Here is a 19,844-nt window from a genome sequence, read left to right on the forward strand (position 1 = left end):
GTTAGAGACCAATCCTAACGCACAATTTCAGAATGAAATATCTATGAGTCAAGGAACACAAGAAAGATTTCCTCCATGCTTTCATGATATGCAACAGGTTATACAATAGAACAGAGTACCTGTAAACAGTTTAACTTTCAGCAAGTAATGTTATAAAACATTTACTAAGTATCTACTCTGTTTAATCCTTTGTGAATTCTACTGTGTTCCCTGTTATTTTCTGTGCAAATCAATCATCAACATAATGACAGGACCAAACTCGGACCAGGAACAAGCTTTGCTCTGCATTCAACATGAGCACACAGCTAATTTATTTAAATGTAAAAATTCAGTATATGTCGAATAGATACATATGATTAACATATAGCAAAAAAAATGCAGTCCTTATTGCTACTTTTCATTACAAAAGTGAGTCTCAACTCAGGGTGATTGTGCCGACACCATCCAGGGAGACTTGGCATTGTCTGGAGACATTCTTCATTGTCATGAATAGAGGGTGGGGTGCAAATGACATCCGGGATGCTGAAGAACTCCATACAGGAAGCAGCCCCCACAACAGAGAATTATCCATTTTAAATGTCATTAGTGCTAAGGTTGAGACACTGTGCTTTGGAAGAACATAATCCTGTGAAGACACTATTTTTGAACTTACATAAGTGATTGTCTGAACTACAGAAAATATACTTCCTGTATGTGAACTATGTTTGCAAATTTCAGAGGTCATGTTCATATGCTATCATGACCAGCTCAGGGGCTCACATTTTAATGTCTCTGCCCAACAATGTGCAAAGCGCACACACATTCCTATCTACCCAAGCAGTGGTTAATATATCCTGTGTGTTCTCTCTGCTGCTTCTCCATGAAGCAATTTTACTTAGAGGAAAAGTTGATAATCATCCATGGAATTACAACAAGCTCACTGAAGCCCTGGAACTATGCAGGGTCCAGTCACTAGCCATGAATATGGTTACTTCTGCATCTGGAAGAAGTAAACTGACGAAATCTGAGGGCTTACTTTCGAACTATGTAATTCTTTTGTGAATTCAATTACATTATGTCAACTTGTAGCAAAGAAGGAAGAACCAATGAAACAGCTGTAATGAACCCACATGGTTACTGAATACTCTATGTTTGACACATGCTGGATGTAGATCATGGACACAAACCCTCATTGGCCTAAATGTAATGATAAGTAATTGCTAATATTTCCATCATGCTTGGGGCTACATGTGCAATGCCTCATCTAACCCCCATCTTATGAAGGACAGGGTCATATTCAGTGACAGGTATAGAAACTGCATCTTAGAAGTAGATTAAGGTAGCCAAAGCCCATAGTTAATTAACTCATTCACAGAGTGAGGACGTGAATTCAGTCTCCAGAGACTGAATCTGTATCCACTGCCTTGAACTAAACCTTTAACAAATTGGTATCATACAAGAATCTTGTTTCCTCAACCGCTTACTTTTCTTGGTGTTACCAATCTATTGCAAGTGACCAATTTGCCAGATACCAGCCTAATACTGTGGGCTGTTTGGTGAAATCAAGAGGTTGAAAGAAAGAGAAATTGGGAATCAGAAAGCCTGATGTGTCACTGGCCACATCACCAGCCACGTCACTGGCCGTGGTGGGGAGTACAAGAAGCCTGGACTTCGGGTAGCCTCACCTGAGTTGTTCTCCATGACAGTGTAAATAAGCTTGCAGACCCTCAACAGCAGCATGACTTTCTTTTCCGGCGAATACATCTTCTGCATAGTCATGAATTTGACTTTGATTTTCTCCACATCCACGAAATCAGGGGTTGGGGCGAACACCCCCAGCTCCTGTGGGTTCCTCTGCCGCACAAGCTGCAGATTCTCCTTGAGCTGTTTCCACGAGCCGTCGGCCATATGGAAGTCCCTCAGCATGGCCTCCACATGCCCCTTCAGGGGCTTTAAGATGCACTTGTGCATGGCTTTTTCCAGCACCACATCTGCCAAAGAAAGTGCAGCTACTGTAACCATTGTCTGAAGGAAGAAGAAATGCAAGGTCTGCTTTCTCGGAATGGACACCTGGAACTCTGCATTGGTTATAGGGCAGACAAGTTATAACTTCATACCTGCCCACCAACAAAGCTTAGCAGTGCTACTGCCCCCCACACTCCAACGTGTTTTCTGTAAAGCCAGGGAAAGTGAATCTTCCCTAACAAAGTCTTACAGTTCCTTTTGCAGACAGTCAATACAACAAAACATATTTGTTTTAACCACTTTTACACTCCTCCTCCATGAGCACAGGTGAATATTCAAGAAGACATTCTTTTGACCCAGTCCTCCACTGATAATCCAGTTGACAGGTTAGTAAATATGTTATCTTAAAGGACAGATTTGCTAATAGGGAAGATTCAAGGGGCGCTTGAGTGGCTCAGTTGGTTGAGAGTCTGACTCTTGATTTTGGCTCAGGTCATGATCCCAGGATCATGGGATCGAGCCCCACATCAGGCTCCATGCTGAACATGGAACCTGCTTAAGATTCTCTCTCATTCCCTCTGTCCCTCTCCCCCACTTGCTCTCTCTCGCAAATAAAAATAAAATAAAATAAAAATACAATACAATACAATACAATACAATACAATACAATACAATAAAAGGAAAGATTCAAGATTTCTCAAAATATTTCCTGAGGAAATAAATTCACCTAAATACATGTGTAATCTTAGATTGAATTCTGGACCAAAAATTCTTTAAATTATTTTCAGTGTTTATCTTTATTTTTGAGACAGAGAGAGACAGAGCATGAGCGGGGGAGAGGCAGGGAGACACAGAATCAGAAGTAGGCTCCAGGCTCTGAGCTGTCAGCACAGAGCCCGACTCGGGGCTCTAACTCATCAACTGCAAGAATCATGACCCGAGCTGAAGTCGGACACTCAGCCGACTGAGCTACCCAGGTGCCCCTGGACCAAAAATTCTTTGTCTGCTACAAAGAGCATTGGTGGGACACCAGATGAGATCTGAATAAAATCTGCAGGTTAGGTAATACTGTGAACACTCAATCTGTGTTAATTTTACTGTATTTTTGTAACAAGATGTCTCTGCTTTTAGGAAATATGCACTGAGCATTCAGGGGTAAAGGGACACCATGTCTGCAACTAACTCTGAAATGGTTCAGCGGGGGAAGGGAGGGTGTATGTGTGTGTCTGCATGTGCGTGTAAGCAGAGAAAGGAGAGCAAACATGTGACAAGGGGCTAACGTGCAGGGTATTAGAGTAAAGGGTAGACATGATTTCTTTGCATTATTTTTGCAACTTTTCTGTATGTCTGACATGATTTCAAAATAAAAATTTTAAAAACGCTGAAATGTGTTTCTGGTCAGAGTTTGGAAATACCATTAGGTGTGGAAGGCGTTATTTTCCCCCTCTTTGAATGGTTGCCCAATGAAGTCGCTTTCTTGGCTGACAGTAAAATGACCATAAATCTGGAGATCCAGCCTAAAGATGATTTATACAGTAATAATCTCTCTGCTTTTGCAACATCAGTTTTCCAATCTCAAATGTTTGTACATTTTCATCAAAGCCACCTGGGTAGCCAGACTTCATTTATGAGACTTTAAGGTGATTCCATTTTGGAAGCCCAATTTCCTTATGAAATTGGAAACCATTATCTCTCTGGCGTTGGGGATTCCTGACACTGGATCAAATCACACTGCATCCAAATTATCACCTATTATTAGAAATCTAGGCCGGATGCACAAACACCAAAAACAATTTTCCCATACAGAATTAGAGCTCATGATAAAGTTAATGAGCTGCTTCCCTAGCCCAAGTTTGTTGTTGTTGTTGTTCCTCCAAGTCCATATCCTATCCAGGAGATCTTTGTTTATTTTATTTTTTTAAGAAGTTTATTTATTTTGAGAGAGAGAGAGAGAGAGAGCACAAGCAGGGGAGGGACAGAGAGAGGGAGAGAGAATCTCAAACAGGCTCCGCACTGTCAGTGCACAGCCTGATGTGGGGCTCAAACTCACAAACTGTGAGATCATGACCTGAGCTCAGATCAAGAGTCGGATGCTTAGCCAACTGCACCACCCAGGCACCCCAGGAGATCTTTGTTTAAATGTAGAGCTTTATATATCTATAGGAATCAAGATTGAAACAAAAGAGTTTATGAAGTAAGAAGAAAAACAGAACATTTTCACTTGACATCTGGCATTGAAACAAATTACTTGGTCTTCATTGGCTATTCTGTGTTAATAAACTTGTGTGACCTAATAGCATCTTTGACTTTACCCTAAATGACCATTACGTTGAAAAGCCGATAATAGCAACTGACACCAAGCATTCAGTTGGGCTAGGCTCTAAGTGCTTTATTTTATAAGCTCATCTAATTCTTCCAACAACTCTCTTATTTTTGCATAATACTAATGTTATTTTACAAATGAGGAAGCAGAGATTTGGAGATGTCTAATGGCTTGCTTGAGGCTGCGCAACTGTTTTCAACAATCACATTGCTTTCCAAAGTAAATGGCCTCTTAATTCTAAAGTTCAAGGTGTTTTATAAACATTCACCAGTTTAATCCTCTCTGTCTAAAGGTTACACAAGCTCCATTCATGGTTATAAGTGACCACCACTTTGTTAGAATGAGGTCACCAATGGGGGCAGAAGTCCTGCCAATCATTAATTGGGACGGTACATGAATATGGATAGAGGTATGATTCATAACAGCCTCAAACTGGAGACCATCCAAAGGCCCATCCCAACGGAATGGAGACCAGGATATATTCATACAGTGGAATCCAGAAAATGGAATTCAGAAACGGGAGATTTCAGTCCATGAAAAAGAGCACACTGCAGCTCCAGACGCAACTGGATGAATCTCATAGATACGATGCTGTGTGAAAGAAGCCAGGCATAAAACAGTATCTCCTTTAACATTTCACTTATATAAAGTTCAAAAGCAGGCACAGTGCATCTATGATGACAGAAGTCAGGATGGCAATTACTCCTAGGAATAAATGAAGCTGTGGGGGGACCCTCTGGGGGAATGGAAATGTTCTGTTTCTGGATCTGGGTGGAGACTACATGTATGAGCTCATACGTGAAAATCTGTTGAGCTGAGCATGTAAGATTTACACATTTTATGAATGTAAGTTACAGTAACCATGTTTAAGTCAAGCCAATGGAAAACAACTGGAGACCAGCCTGAGATTTTCACCTTGAACCCCAAGGGCAACTTCTAACTTCAGGGTGAGCCTGGTCATCTCTGAGGCAGAGCATTAACATGAATCATCTACACAAGATTCTGTGCTGTTCCTGGGGGACAACAGCAGAAATACCATTACCAGTGAGCTGAGAGGGACCCTTATGCAACTCATCTTTGCCACCAAGGAAGAGACACTGGTCTTTGTGCCACAGACTCCCACCCTTAGGAATAAATGGTGCTGCAGAAATCTTTTGTTAGGAGGCTTGAAACCTGGGATTCATTGCCAAGTGCCCATTCTCTTAAAATCCAAAATGAAAAGATAAAAAAAAAAAAATACCGGTGTTAGTTTTTTTTTTTTAAGTACATTTTTTAGCGGCCATAGTTTAGAAATCAGACTGGTCTCTTTGCATTCTTTTCCAGGACTTTACTCCCAACTCCCACCCTCCTGCAATCCTTAACAAGCATAAAGAATAGAAAAAATAAAGTCAAATGAGACTTGGAACCCACTGGCGTCCAACGGGTAACAGGTTCTGTGCACAAAGCAAGAGGGAAAAATGATTTGGGAAAACAAAAGGAACAGAAAATCTTATAGAATATGGTTAGCTCAAAAATAAAAAAAATTTAAAAAAGGAAAGAACAGATTGGTAACATCTCTCATAAATTACTACTATCTGTTGTTTTCTACTGTCTGTGGTTGTTTAAGATCCAAGAAAACAAAATCTCTTAAACCATAAGAACAAATGATACTATTCTAGATACTTCATATGCACTGATTTTTCAAATGTTCAAACAAACCTCATGGAGGCAGGACTATTATTTGTTCATTTTATATATCAGGAAACAAACCCAAAGAGCTCAATCCCTCATAGCTAGCAAGAAAGGCAGCCAAGATTTGAACCCAAGGGATCTGGTTATGTCAATTGCATGTATCCACAAGCGAAGAAACGAGCATATAAACAACAATACTAGAGAAATGTTTGAGCTACAATGTTTTGAATATTCAAAACCAATTGTTAGGTGAATGATCAAAACTGGAAGCAAATTTTTGGAAAATATTTATAGACAGATCCTTTCAATTGTTCCCAAAGGTCAGGCACAAGTGGGAAATGGTAAAGAGAATGGCAGGGGCTTGGATGCTCCTTGCCTTAGGGTGAGCTGATGCAGTCATTTATAGGAAGCATTCAATGTATTGGCCTCTAGTGCTGTGAAGGGATCACTCCTCTATTAGGAATGGAAGACAGAAGCCCTGTCTCTGTTGCTTCACTCTGACCAACAGCACAGATTCCAGAGAAGGCCAGAGATCAGACAGGGAACCATCACAAGACTGGCTCATGCATCAGCTTGGTTTGAGTACTTTCTGCTTACCCACTGCTGCCTAAGGGGAAGTGAGAGTCTGGGAGGTTAAGGTAAAGTCCAGAGAAGGCACATGTCTTAGAAAGAACACTAGGAACATGAAGCCTGGCAGCCAGCCTGGCTCTATCTTTCTAAGCAACTTTGGCCAAGTTGGTTCACCTCTCTGCCATTGCCTCGAACTTCTGAACTGCCATCCAAATCACTGCCCGTGGGAGGCAAGACGGTACTAGCACCCTGAGTGATGGCCAAAACAAAACAAAATAATAACTGACATTCTCCGGGGGATTCTAACAGTACCCAGAATCTAAACAAAATAGGTTGCAACCTATAGTTAGTTGACAAAGATAGAAGATGAGGTCACATGGCCTCTTGGTTTACTTGGTTTCTAGCATTCTGATTATTTATTTCTTTAAAAGGAAAGTTACAGAGAAGCTAATGTTTGAAATCTCAAATTGTGAAGTTACACATACATAATTGCCAAAGTGTGCCGAGTTTCCTCTGTGCTGTTCTTATTCCCAGGGGGCTCTATGTGTGTCCCTGCTGTAATGTTAACCCCCATCCCAGCCCCAAGAATCAGGAGCCAGTGACACCCTCATCGTGCAGATGCACAGGTGGCTTAGAAGTCAAATGACTCTCCCAGAGTCGTGGGGACGAAATGCAAGCCTGTCGCTGTTGCCAACAAGCCAGGTGGCACAACGGGCCTCCCTCCATCGAGAACGGCAAGACGAGTTTGATATTTTCTTTATGTGCTAACATATCTTCCTTTGACTGTTTAATTGGATTAAAGATTAGAGCTGACATTGACTGGGTACTGGAGTGTTCCAAGCACTGTTACACACTTCCTATGGATTTAAACAACTGTTTGGCTGAAATGAGTATAGAATCCGTATTTGTTTTAGCTTGGGTTCTCCCAGAAGCCAACCTTGAGACAAGGACTCAAGTATGAGTGGTTCATCTGGGAGGTGAGCCCAGGAAGCACTGGCAGCAGACAAGGGGAATGAGATGGGAGAGGAGGCAGCCAACATTATGTGCTTCATTAGTAATTGTAATCCAGTTATTACTGGGGGCAGCTGGAGCTCCACCACTCAACCCTGCTGGACGTCCAAGGCATGGTGTAGAGCAAGCCTCAGGGCTGTCCCACCAGAGGGGAGGCAGCTGGGGTATTTATACACCTGTTCCTATCAGGCTCCTGGACAGCAGAGAGGGAATTAATTTCCCAGTCTTTCCAACTGCCCTGGACAAGGGTTCTGGTGGCATGAGAAAGTGTCAGGCAAAATGTCACAGGCACCAGGAGTTGGAAATCAAACAGGTAAGTGAGTGTCAGTGGGGCAGGCAGAGTGATGTCTGGTTCATGTTACATATGAAGAAACAGAGGCACAGAGATGTTAAGACACATGATCAAGTATGCACAGCTCAGCAGCAGTAGAGCTGGGACTTCAAACCCTATAGTCCAGCCTGAGCATGTGCTCTGAACCACCACATGCCTTCTGCCTTTCGGCTGAGAAATTTATCCATCCTGTCTTAGCAGAGCTGGGATGTGATGCCCCATAGCCACAAGAGAACTTTGCTAATCCTCTGTACAAACTACTCATAAAAAGCAGACCACCTGGTGTCCAAGTGTTTCTTGGGTTACATGTGAAGTCCAAATGAGCCATTTCTACTTTGTGACCTTGAGAGAAGGTGACCTTTCAGGGCCTCAGCTTCCTCATCTGCAAAATGGGATCACTCACAGCCTCCCAGTGGGATTGTTGTGAGGGTAAGGTGAGATCCCACTCGGTGAGCACTTCACATGCACCTGTCACCTCATAAATGGGCAAGAATCATTGGCTCCCTCTTTCCTTTTGAATGTGGCCTTGGAATAGGGACACCAGGTTTAGTGATTCATGCCCATTTCGGTTTGTTTTCTTCTGTGTTAACTGTGGTTTACTTGGTTTGAAATGAGAACCAAAAGTGCTTTGATAAATTAATTGAGAAGCTGCCTGGTTTCCTGTACATCTTTCTCTCTCTTGTGCCTTCTTACTTTTCCTCAGACCCTCCCACCCGTAGGTACAAAGGCAGAAGATCTGAAGCCCCTGGGTTTTCCTGCCCTGAATTTGCTGGTGTTTTGTCACAGCCCCACTGTGTCCCCACCTAACAGCTCAAACTCACAGATAAGCTGAACATCTTGGGCAGTGGTATGTCTTTCGGAGCAAGAGGAAGTGAGAGGTGGAGAGCCCCCACAGCCCCATTTCAGATGAGGAATCATGAGGGATGAAGGGTGGATTCGGTTCATTGCTGACAGGTTCTGGTCTACTAATTGTGAAGGCCTGTGTCACACTGCTGTCCCTACTCTGTGTCTGTCTATCCAGGTCTCTGACATCCTAGCTTGTCACACTGGCCTACAGGTGTTTATGGACAGGTCTGATTCGATTGGTTGGTACTTGGGCTCCAGAGATCGTTAGAGAGTTTGACTCTTACCCTGCTTGGGATGAGTTTTCTAAAATGCTTTTTACCACCTTAAAGACTCAAGCAGCTTCCGTGGGAGCGCCCCTGCTTTGCCCTCCCTTCTTCGTTCCATGTTCTCACTGAAGACAACAGTATTGCAGCCCTCTGTGCCTCTGTGCCTCTCCACATGCTGTTCCCTGTGGCCGGTGGGCTCCTCGCCTTTCCCAACATGGATGGATTCCCATGCAGCCTTGCCTGTCCACCTCCTCCCCACACCCTGGGTCCTTGGAGTTCTCTGTTGCCTCTACTGTGGCATAGAGCAAACTAGACCTCTCTCCTGTGAACACCAGACCTGACGGTTGGTTGTCAGGTGAGCCAGCTGCAGTCCCTAGCTAGAGGCCCACAGGTAGCAGGTGCTCCAAAAGTGACTTCTGAATTGAATTGAATTCACTGAATTGAACTGAATTCACCCTTCCTTTGGGTGGCTACATGAAAATTATGCTTCTTTTCTCCTTACCCCTGCAGAATATAGGAAGCATGACTCTGGCAACGAAGCCATCCCCCAGGTGTGGGGCAGCCAGCCCCATCCCTGCAGGGGTCTCCTGTTGCCCTGCAGGGGTGTTCTCTAATCTGGGTTTGCTTTACATATGTGAGCAATGCATGCTTCAGCCCATAAACAATAAATAATAAAGGATGTTTTATCATTTACAGGAAGGTCCCCCCAGCCCAGCAGAGATGGCACCAAAATAAAGATGGCAAGCTCTGGGGTGGTGATTCACTTAGGTTTTTGTTCATTTTTTTTAAAAAAAATTTTTTTCTTTATTTATTCTTGAGAGAGAGACAGGGTGTGAGCAGGGGAGGAGCATAGAGAGAAGGAGACACAGAATCCGAAGCAGGCTCCAGGCTCTGAGCTGTCAGCACAGAGACGGATGTGGGGTTGAAACTCACGAACCACGAGATCATGACCTGAGCCGAAGTTGGGCGCTCAACCGACTGAGCCACCCAGGTGCCCCAGGTGTTTGTTCATTTTGATGGGCTTGAAGGAAAGGCATTATGCAAAAGTTTAGGTAATGGTTTATGCATAGAATCTGTCCGACTGATTTCGGTACCTTCTAGTAAAGGGCCAGCAAAAACAAAAGCAGTGGAGAAGAGCCCAATCTTCCTTACTAAAAAATTCTAAATAATTGATGCAGCTCCTCTGGCCTTGGGGAGGTAGAGCTGAATTCTAACCTCATCCCTTGGGTGTGGACAGTGCTTAGTGTCCTGCTCCTGCAGAATAGAGTATGGAGGGAAGGGGAAGGGCTTGCACTTAATTTTACAGAGCAGAACTTGATCTAGGGTAAGTCTTGTGGAAAGCAGGCACCCCCTGGTAGGGTGACTTCACCACTGTGGTCTTCTTCTCTCCTCATAAAATGGCCCCAAAAGGCAGTGTTGCCACCCTGGGTGGTGTGAAAAGCTCTCCAGATGAGTTGGTTCACTCCCACTTGTACCCCTGCTTGACCTTGCTAAGCTTTTGTTTCCTCATCTCTAAAAATGAGGTTAATAAATGGGACCCCAAGGCATTAAGGGGATTTAAGGGGATTCTCTGCATAAAAGTGCTCCATAAACCCTCAAGAACCACACACCAACGAGGGATTAGGGGGACTTTCACTTGCTTCTATTAAAAACACAGTATGCATTTAACACGTACTCTTGGATTTGACAAAAGGAGGCAGGCTATGAGTTCTGGTTTCTAAAAAGAAGCCCCAGGGCTTGGACGGTAAGTAAGAGTCTCCAAAGTGGACACCGTCCTCTGAGAGGTAAGGTGGAGCGTGCTACTGTACTGGCCTGTTCCCTGTAGACAGACTGGGTAAGCGAGGCTAGCCTGGGGGTGGGTCCCCGGATGGTGAGGGCTCAGTCTACATAGTAAGACAGCCAATCAGGGCATGCTGTTGGTGGGAGTGGAGTAGTGGAAGACATGTCCAAGCCTCAAAGATTCTGATGCCTCCATTTCAATCAATGTAGCCTCTCAAGTGTCCCCTTGTTCATGCACTCAATTACTGTAAGATTCTTTTGCCTGGTGATGTTTCCTGCCTGGGAAGTACTGATCTCTCTCTGGAAGATTCTCAGGACATAGTCAGAAAACACTCCAGCACAGATATCTCCATGAACCTTATTTTGTGATGCCATCTCAGTTCCCATGTTGCTAACGGTGGGAATTACGGAGCTATCAGTACCCCTGCACAGAGTATTATGGAGTTGGAGACTCCTGATACAGATCCTTAACTCCAGAGTTGTGACCCTTCTCTTAGTTGATATAATTAACCCAATTTTCGATGCCCTAAGGTAAAAAATGTACAACAAAATATGCCCCATGGAAAAAAGAGGTACTTCCTGCTGGGGTCTTACATTTAAACTAATTTTCAAAACTAATATATTCTTTTTACATGTTGTAAGAGGTCAACCTTTCTCCTTTCTCTCTACCCTTTGCTAACTGTGCAAGGACATTCACTCCATGCAGGAGATATGGTTACATGGTCTAGATCAGAAGTCAGACTTGAGGTTCTAATCAACTTGGCACCAATATGCCACTCTGGTGACTCTTCAACCGAAAAAGAGGGGCACCTGGGTGGCACTGTCAGCTGAGCATCTGGTTCTTGATTTTGACTCAGGTCATGATCCCAGGGTCGTGGAATTGAGCATCGCGTCTGGCTCCATGATAAGGGGGGAGCCTGCTTAGGATTCTCTCTCTCTTCCTTTGCCCCTCTCCCTCACTTGTGCTTTCCCTCTCTAAAATAAAAGCATAAGAATTAAAATTAAAAAATTAAAAAGAGCAGATAATAACTCAAGGGCTTGAACCAAACTGTGAATTAAAAATTAAAAAAACAAGAGGCACCTGGGTGGCTCAGTTGGTTAAGCATCCAACTCTTGGTTTCAGCTCAGGTCATGACCTCATGGTTCATGAGTTCAAGTCTCACATCAGGCTGTGCACTGACAGTGTGGAGCCTGCTTGGGATTCTCTCTCTCTCTCTCTCTCTCTCTCTCTTTCTCTCTCTCTCTCTCTCTCTCTCCCTCTCTCATTCTCTCTCTCTCTCTGCCCCTCCCCACTCACTATCTCTGTCTCTCTCAAAATAAATAAAATAAAAATTAAAAAACAAATCACACTAGATATTGAAGCTTGAGACAGATTCATGAAGCAAAGTAGTTGTAATTGTTTAACTCCTAGAGAGTTACTTCAAACCCCCTTTCTTATTCTGCTATGCTCACTTTTCAGTATTGTTTCTCTATTAAAAAAAATCACATGAATATAAATTGAATTTAAAGATACTTTTTCTTCAAACAATTAAAATGCTCTTTAGAGAAAATACATGTTTTACTATATAGCAATTAAATAAAGCATAAGCATTATTGTCCTGTTTTTTTTTTTGTTTTTTTTTTTTTTGTTATTGACTTAGGAATACAAACACCTGGGGTGTTTTTGTTGTTGACAGTTGGTGGTGGATTGTTTGAATGAAATAACAAATTTGGGATTACTGAGATTTTTGGAGTTGGACAAACTTTGTTTCTCTTGACACAAAACTTGAAAACAGAGGGCTTTCCCAAGATTAACATCAAATCAGATATAAAAGTTCTTTTACTTGAATAAAATCAAAATGCTAACCACAAAAATGCAACAAGTTCTGCAGAGTGGAGATTTCACGATCAGAAATTCTGAACTAATCTCTCCCATTGGTTGAAAACGACTGAAGCAAGAGTGGTACCATGTGGGAGCTCACCAATGAGGAACACATGTTGGAGTAATGAGTAATGTCATACCCTATCTACACTTGACACACCAGTAATGAGTATATCTCACTGTCAATGAAGTTACTGATCCCAGGGCTTTCTAGTAAGACCTGAAACTATGTGCACTTTTTGTTAAAGCATCTGTTTGTCCTTTCATGTACCACTTTGTGGGGGTGGGGGAGTGAGGGTGAGTGGAGAGCTATCCAGAAGGGAAACCATATGTGGCCCTGGAATGAACAGAGACCTGACTTCCCTGGGAGCCCACCACATCTCCCCCTCATTGTCTTCGTTCTCCAACCAGGAGAGCAAAGCTGATGTCAATCAACCAATATTTATCCAAGAACCTCTAAAAGTCAGGGCTTTTGGGTGAGAGAACTTTAAAGAGTAGTCTAAACAGGATGCAACTTTTCCATAATAGGACACAAGCATTTAGAGTGGCAGGTTGTGTGTGTGTGTGTGTGTGTGTGTGTTTTGAGACTGACTTATTTATTATTTTATCCTTATCTAGAAAGTGCTGACTTAAAGGGTTGGGACAAGAATATATGGATAAAGTGGCACTGGGTGAGAGCTACTTAGTGTCTTCCTTGGCTTTTCTCTAGGCAACTGAAGAACCACTCTCTGAAGAAGACAGATTAGCAACATCTCCATATACTACGTGTATACACGCATGCATTCGTATGGTCATTTTTCACATATGAACGAAAGCTCTAATTCTACATGGGTTAAGCCAGTGAAATGCCTCCTCCAGCTTCCTTGATTCTGGGATGGTCATTCTGTAAATGCAGGTTTTAAATGTAAATTCTCACCTCCTAGTATAGAGCTATCATCTTCAGAAGTTGTGGGAAAGGAGGACAGGACCAGACTGGCATTCTTGAAAAGCCTTAGGAGTGTTAGTAGACACCTGTTCAGAACAATCTTGAGGCTTGGTATTCCAGAGATGGCATTCAAAGTGAATCCATGAATACATTAAAAGTGAATTACTTCCCTCCAGAAAGTGAGATATGGTGGGAATAAGCAAACAATGGAGGAAAGATCTGGGTTGAATCCAAGCTACCCTACTTACCAGCAGTCACTACAAGTCACTTTTTACATCATGGCCTCTGCTCTTGAATTTGCAAAACATGAACAATATCTACATAAATGTACCAACCTTGATTTGGTTACAAGGCTCAAAGGAGTGATTATAGTAAACCAATGAGCACTTCATTTATGACTATGTAAAACAGACAATTAGATAAGTCCACTTTTTTGTCAGAGTCCTAAACTAGTAACTTACACATTTAAAGGGATCAGTTTTCTGATCCTTAGGGTCACCTCTTTCTCTGCATTTGAACTAGTGTTGAGTTTCTCAGGTTAACCTCTGCTCTGGTTTACCTTTCTCTTAATTTTAAAAGGCCAACAACACATTTATTGTACTTTCAAAACTGAATGATGCTTTCATTGGGGAAGCAACATGTGATGAAGTTCCTGCTTTAATGCAAAAGTTTAAAAAAACAAAACAAACAAGCCAATAAAAAAGTGGGGCAATGCTTAGTTGGCCACACCCACACCTCCATACAAAATTTTAGTCTGAGCTGCCTCAACAAAGGGCTAGCCTACTCTTCCAAATGCTGCACCTGCTGGTTACTAGCTGGTGTGGCCCCTGGGACAAAGGGCTCCACCTGGCAAAGTCCTGCATTCTCCACTCCACAGGGGATGCTGGTGCCTGTTTCACCAGGGCGAGGTCAGGACACGCTTACATCACTTGGACAGAATCCTGGCTCCTATTAGAGCTTCCATAGATATCAACATCCTTTCTTGTCATGACTTTAGATTTTAAATTAAAAGCTGCATCCGTCCAGAGTTTTTGAAGAAAATGAACGCTTGTGCTCTGGGAGCAAATATCATATCCGAACTTCACTTCAAAAGAAGCCACTGGGGACCAGTACTTTGGTTGGTGCTTACAATCTCAGCGGGGAAGGAAAGAGAGGAAGGGAAGGAAGGGATGGCCCTTGTTCCCTGGGGAGCCTTGTCTCTGTGGGCTGGTTGGCGCTGGGGCCACATAACTAAGGGCTGACATCAGCGCCTGCCTGGCTCCCCCCACCGGACACCCCCCAGAGGAAGCTTCTCATGAAGGTTCAGAGTCCCTGTTAATATTGCATCTGAACTGGTCTCCCCTGAGAGGTGGGCTCTGGTGGGATGGGACAGGATGGCCTGGGTGGCTATTCTGCCTTCCCCTAGAAACCTTTTTCAGTTCCAAGCACACCACAAGGGCACATTCCTTCCAGCCTCTCTCCTCAGCAACACCCAGCTCTAACCCCGCCCCATCAACCAGGCTCAAACCCCGAGAAAACAAACAAGGCTTTGATTCCTTTGTGAGAAAATCAAAGAGCTGCTGAAACTCACTTAAAGGAGAAAGAGACAGAGACAGAGACAGAGACAGAGACAGAGACAGAGACAGAGAGAGAGTCCATTCTCTACCACATACTGTTTACTACTTTCAACAAACAGACCCAATCAGAAAGAAGAAATCTGGGTTTAGCTTTATGAACTGCCTGGAAATAATTTGGTAGCTCTTTCGGCTGTGGCTGCCCAGTGAATGAGCCACACTGAAATTAGCCCTTTAGAAAGAATCTTCTGAAATTAAAAAAGAAAAAAAAAAAATCCTTGCAACACTCTTACCCTGGAAAAAAGATGTCCTTGCCAAATTCAAATTTTTCTTGGCCAAAGTAACTATTAACAATTCAGCCCTTCGATGAGGTTATAAAGAAAATATTTCCCCTTGACTTCGGAGAAAACACCTTTCATGTGACCTCCAAATATGTTACTTATTTGAAAGGTACACAAACTTGTCTTTTTTTTTTTTTTTAAGTTACTCCCAAACCGTGCCACTTAAGGAATTCGCTGGCATCAGAAGCCAGCAAGGCGGTTACCCTTTTGGGAGAAAGGTGACAGGGTGGTGGTCCCAGGGGGGCTTCTGGTTGTGGTTTCTGTCGTGCTTACTGAGCTCTCACTTGTCACAAGGTGTGTTCACTGTGGACACTCCTCCAGCTGCACACCCGTGATGTCTGCACTCTTCTGAACATACACTGTACCTCAATGAAAAGTGTACTTCCCAAACAAAGCAGAAGAAAACACTCTCTCAGAAGACAGCACACATACCTTTCCAGGCATGCACTGCCTGCAGAGATGCCCTTTCAGGAAACACTCAGCACACACAGCACAAGACCAGGTGGGCAATCGGACCCTCGGAAGGCAAATTCTACCCCTGAGCAGAACTGCTCTGAGGTTCCCATCAGGGGCTCCTTGAAAACTAGCCCGGCAGGTAAGCAGGCAGGTAGCAGGAGTCAGGTATAAGGTGAGGTCTGCTTTGAGAAGCTCAGGTCCCATTCAAATGGGTGGAGGGGGTGGAGTGTGTTGTTTTGAACTCCAGAGAAAACTTCATCCAAGATCACTGCCATCGGACACAGTGTCCTGTGAGGTTACAGTAGTTTTTATGTTTAAAAAGGAAAAAAAAGGCAAAGTGGGGACTTACCGATTTGGTCTTCGGGGATCAGCGACTCGATGGGGGGGTCCAGCTCTGAGCTCTGAGACAGATAGTTCTTTACCTGGGTCATGAACTGCCGGATGGTCTGCAGCATGTCCGTGCTGGACACGTGGCACTCCTTGTTCTCCTGCAGAAAGCTCACGTAGTCCTGCACCAGGCAGCCGAAATAGGTGCACTTGTCCCGGGACAGCTCGGCGATCCTCCTGACCATGCGCTTCTCGGGGGTCATGAAGGAGCTGAACACCCCACTCATCTTGCGCAGCTGGGACTTGACGAGCTTGGGCAGCACGAAGGAGCTGTTCCTCTTCTTTTTGGACTTGACAGGGGGGGCCATGGTCTCCTGGTCACTCTCCTCTTCGCAGTCCTCCAGGCTGCTGTTGGTGTCCGCCTCGTAGCCAAACAGGGGCATGCTGCGGTCGAACTCCAGCGAGTCGGAGGAGGAAGTGGAAATGCTCATGTCGCTCAGCCTCTGTCTGCCTCCATGCCACGGGGGCCGTGATTCAGGGCCGGCGGCCCTTGTGCAATCCTCCGGAGGCTCCGCAGGCGGGGCCCCACCTGGCCCGCCAGCTGTGCCCGGCCCCGGCTCCTCCGGCTCCCGCTCCTGACCGGGACGAGGCCGGCCGCCGGTCAAGGTCTTTGCGCTGCCTTCTGCCTCTAGAAAAGAAGCCTGCTTCTTCAGCCGGGGTGGAGGGATGGGGGTTGGTTTCGTTCCAAGCAGAGCTACGTTCCCATGTTTGTTATGGTTGACTGTTTCTGGCATGCTCGCCTGGGTTTCAGTCCTGGACAGCTGAGGGCTTGTGTGGAGACTATTAATAGCGGGTGGCGGGGGCCTGGGTGGGGGGGACCGAGGCCTCTCGGTGCCATTCGCGTTGGGAGTCCTTGTGCAGGGCCGTTTCAGGCCTCCACTGAGGTCCTGGCTGTGCACTTTCAAGAAAAGAGGATTAATAAAACACAGGGCTCCGTTGGTCTGGCTGCACTCCAGCTCCGAAGGCGTCCTGGTTTTTATAGAATGCACTCCATTTATAAGGCAGAGCTGACGAGAGGCAGGACAAACACCGTCTGAGGAGAGAGGCCTATGGGGAGGTGGAGGGTTTGGGGGTTTGTTGTCAGCTGGAGAGCTCCAAAAATCTGAAAGTCATTATCAGTGAACACAAGAATGTAAATACAGTACTCTTGGGCCATTCCTTCACAAATTAAAAAAAGCACACTTGCATGACAACACATGTCTTTCAAGGGGGAGGTGCCACACTTGAGTGTTTTTTTTTCTTCTTCTTTTTTGCTTGGACTGCATTCCCTTTACTGGAAAGGGTGGAAATGCTGCCAGGCCCAGCTGTGGGCTCACAGGAAGGCTCAAGGGGCTTTTCACCTTCAAAGCCCTTGAGAAATGGCTTGGCCAACATACAGAGCCAGCCCAGCCTTTGCACAGGTAAGGAAAGAAAGCATTGGAATTGTTACAGTGTAAGCCTGGAAAGGACCACGGGGCTCCCGGACACGCTTAACAAAAACTGAGTCTCCTCGCAAAGCAAGCCACCCTTCCCAATCTACTTCGCCTGGAGGTGCCCTCCGTGGAGGACCTGGCAGTTCCCCTTTAATGGGCAGGACCAGCAGCTGGGCCTGGGGGATGTTACACAATCTGCTTAGGGTTTTACACGTTCAGCATTAAAACCCCAAACAGAGGAAAAATACACTCATGGAACCCATCAGCAGAAAAAAAAGGACAGCAGGCCGATGCAAATGCTAAGTGCAAGTTCAACCGTTTATCTTAGCGGTTAGCTGCCCGTACTCTGCAAATCCTAGCCCTTCTCACCGTGGCTTACACACCCAACACTCTTTGGCACAGCGCACATGGCTTACTGCATCTGACTGTATGGCCCATGTCACCTACACACGGGGCTCAGTTTTCCGCACGAATCCAGGGAGGCAGTGGTGGTGATAAATGTTATCTGCTGCTAATTTCCATTTGGAACAGGTTTATTCTCTCTCTATAGCTCTGCCCTGTGGTGTTTGCCTAAAATGTATTTTTTTTCCCTATGGGCCCAGAATGGCTGATCATGGCGGACAGTGAGGAGGCTGACGTTGGGAGCCCTTGCCCTGCCCTCTCTGTTATAAACATGCTTGATATTGTGGCCCAGTGACCTGCCCTTCCTCTCCTCTTTGCTCTGTGTCGTCCAGCGCAAGAGCCAATGGTCACCTGTGGCTAGTGAGCCAACGCGACAGAGGGCTTCAATTTTAAATCACGTCAGTCCATTTAAGTTTAAAAACAGACATGCAATTCAATCACTGGAAAACTGTTCAATCGTTTTGGAACTTGGGTATGTGAATGCAGTTTCTCAACTATAAATTTAATCAGTTCTAAATACAGATTGTGTGTTTCTGATGAAATTTTAATGCCCCAAAAGAGATAAGGATAACACAGGCTGGATTCAAACATTTAGTATGAAAAAAAGGAATGCAAAATATCTCATTAATACTTGTAAAATATATTGATTCTATGTTGAAGTAACATTTCATATATATTACATTAAAATAAATCATAAAAATCAATTTTCACCTGTGTCTTTTTCATTGTCTTTAACAGAGCTACTAGAAAATTTTAAATTACTCATTGGCTCACCTTATATGCACTTCTATTGCCCAGTTTGGGTCTTGGTGGAATGGTTTCCACCACCTTTGGGTCCTTCTTAGGCTTCTACTGACACCACCGGTAGACTTTATAAGGCATAGTACACTTAGCTTCCACATGGACTATAAACCTGGGTAGTGGGGGAGGGCAGCTATGGACATTATTAACCTTTGACCCCTCAGTGTGGAGCCTGGCCTGCCACATAGCAGATCCTCCAGAAACATTTGTTGGAAGAACAAATAAATGAGGCACAGAGTTTTACAAAGTGCTGTCTCTTCCCAAAATGAATAATGTATACATTGGCCGTTACGAATTGAGTATATATTAATTGGACATCATTTGCTTCTATGGTCAGTGGCCATGGAACAAGGTGTTCTTAAATTTGTCTGTGCAGGAAGCTGACCAGGATACTTCAGTCCTTCAGGCCTGCCACAGAGTATACACTGCACACTGACCACAGCACCAGGAGTTAAGTGGGTGGAGGTCACCAGCGAAAACTGACACCTGGTACAGGTCTTCAAGAGGCTTACAGTCTAGCTGGTTATATTAACTGAAATTCGGGAAAAGTTTTAAACTCTCTCCAAAAGGTGTGTGAAACACCATTGCAAGAGATGGGGTAACTTTTCAGAAGGGACACATCAGACAGGCCTCAGACACATGTAGCAATTCTTTCAAAAGAATCTAAGTTTGAGAAGGGAATCTGAATCTCCCTCCAGGCTCCTCATAGGCTCCAGGAGTCCCAGGAGTTGCATTTCGGAATCTCAAATTTCCATTCAAATATTATGGCCTGGTTGTCAATCTTTTGGAAGACTGAAGCCCTAAAATCTTAAGAGAATTTCCCCTCCCAATCTAGGGGGGAAACTTTTTTTTTTTTTTTTTTTTGGCAAAAGTTAAACCCACACAAATTCCTCATGGCAATGGGACGAGGAAGTGAAACTGGGTGAACTGTACATCCTGATCCATCATCAACCACTGTCCAGAAG

The 19,844-nt window shown here is 44.3% G+C and overlaps 1 protein-coding gene across 11 annotated transcripts in view; it reads right to left on the minus strand.

Moving 5' to 3' along the window:
* Positions 1–19,844, minus strand: part of RIN2 (Ras and Rab interactor 2) — a 225,070-nt gene that overhangs the window by 10,653 nt on the left and 194,573 nt on the right. For all 11 annotated transcript variants that reach the window (XM_060611176.3, XM_078444300.2, XM_060611190.3 and 8 more), the window contains 2 exons: positions 16,227–17,366; positions 1,665–1,970 (listed from right to left, as the gene is read on the minus strand). In XM_060611176.3, the coding sequence (XP_060467159.1) occupies positions 1,665–1,970; positions 16,227–17,366 (1,446 nt within the window). The remainder of the gene's footprint in view (positions 1–1,664; positions 1,971–16,226; positions 17,367–19,844) is intronic.

The sequence above is a fragment of the Panthera onca genome, chromosome A3 (assembly GCF_046562875.1).
Source record: "Panthera onca isolate mPanOnc1 chromosome A3, mPanOnc1 haplotype 2, whole genome shotgun sequence".
NCBI lineage: Eukaryota > Metazoa > Chordata > Mammalia > Carnivora > Felidae > Panthera > Panthera onca.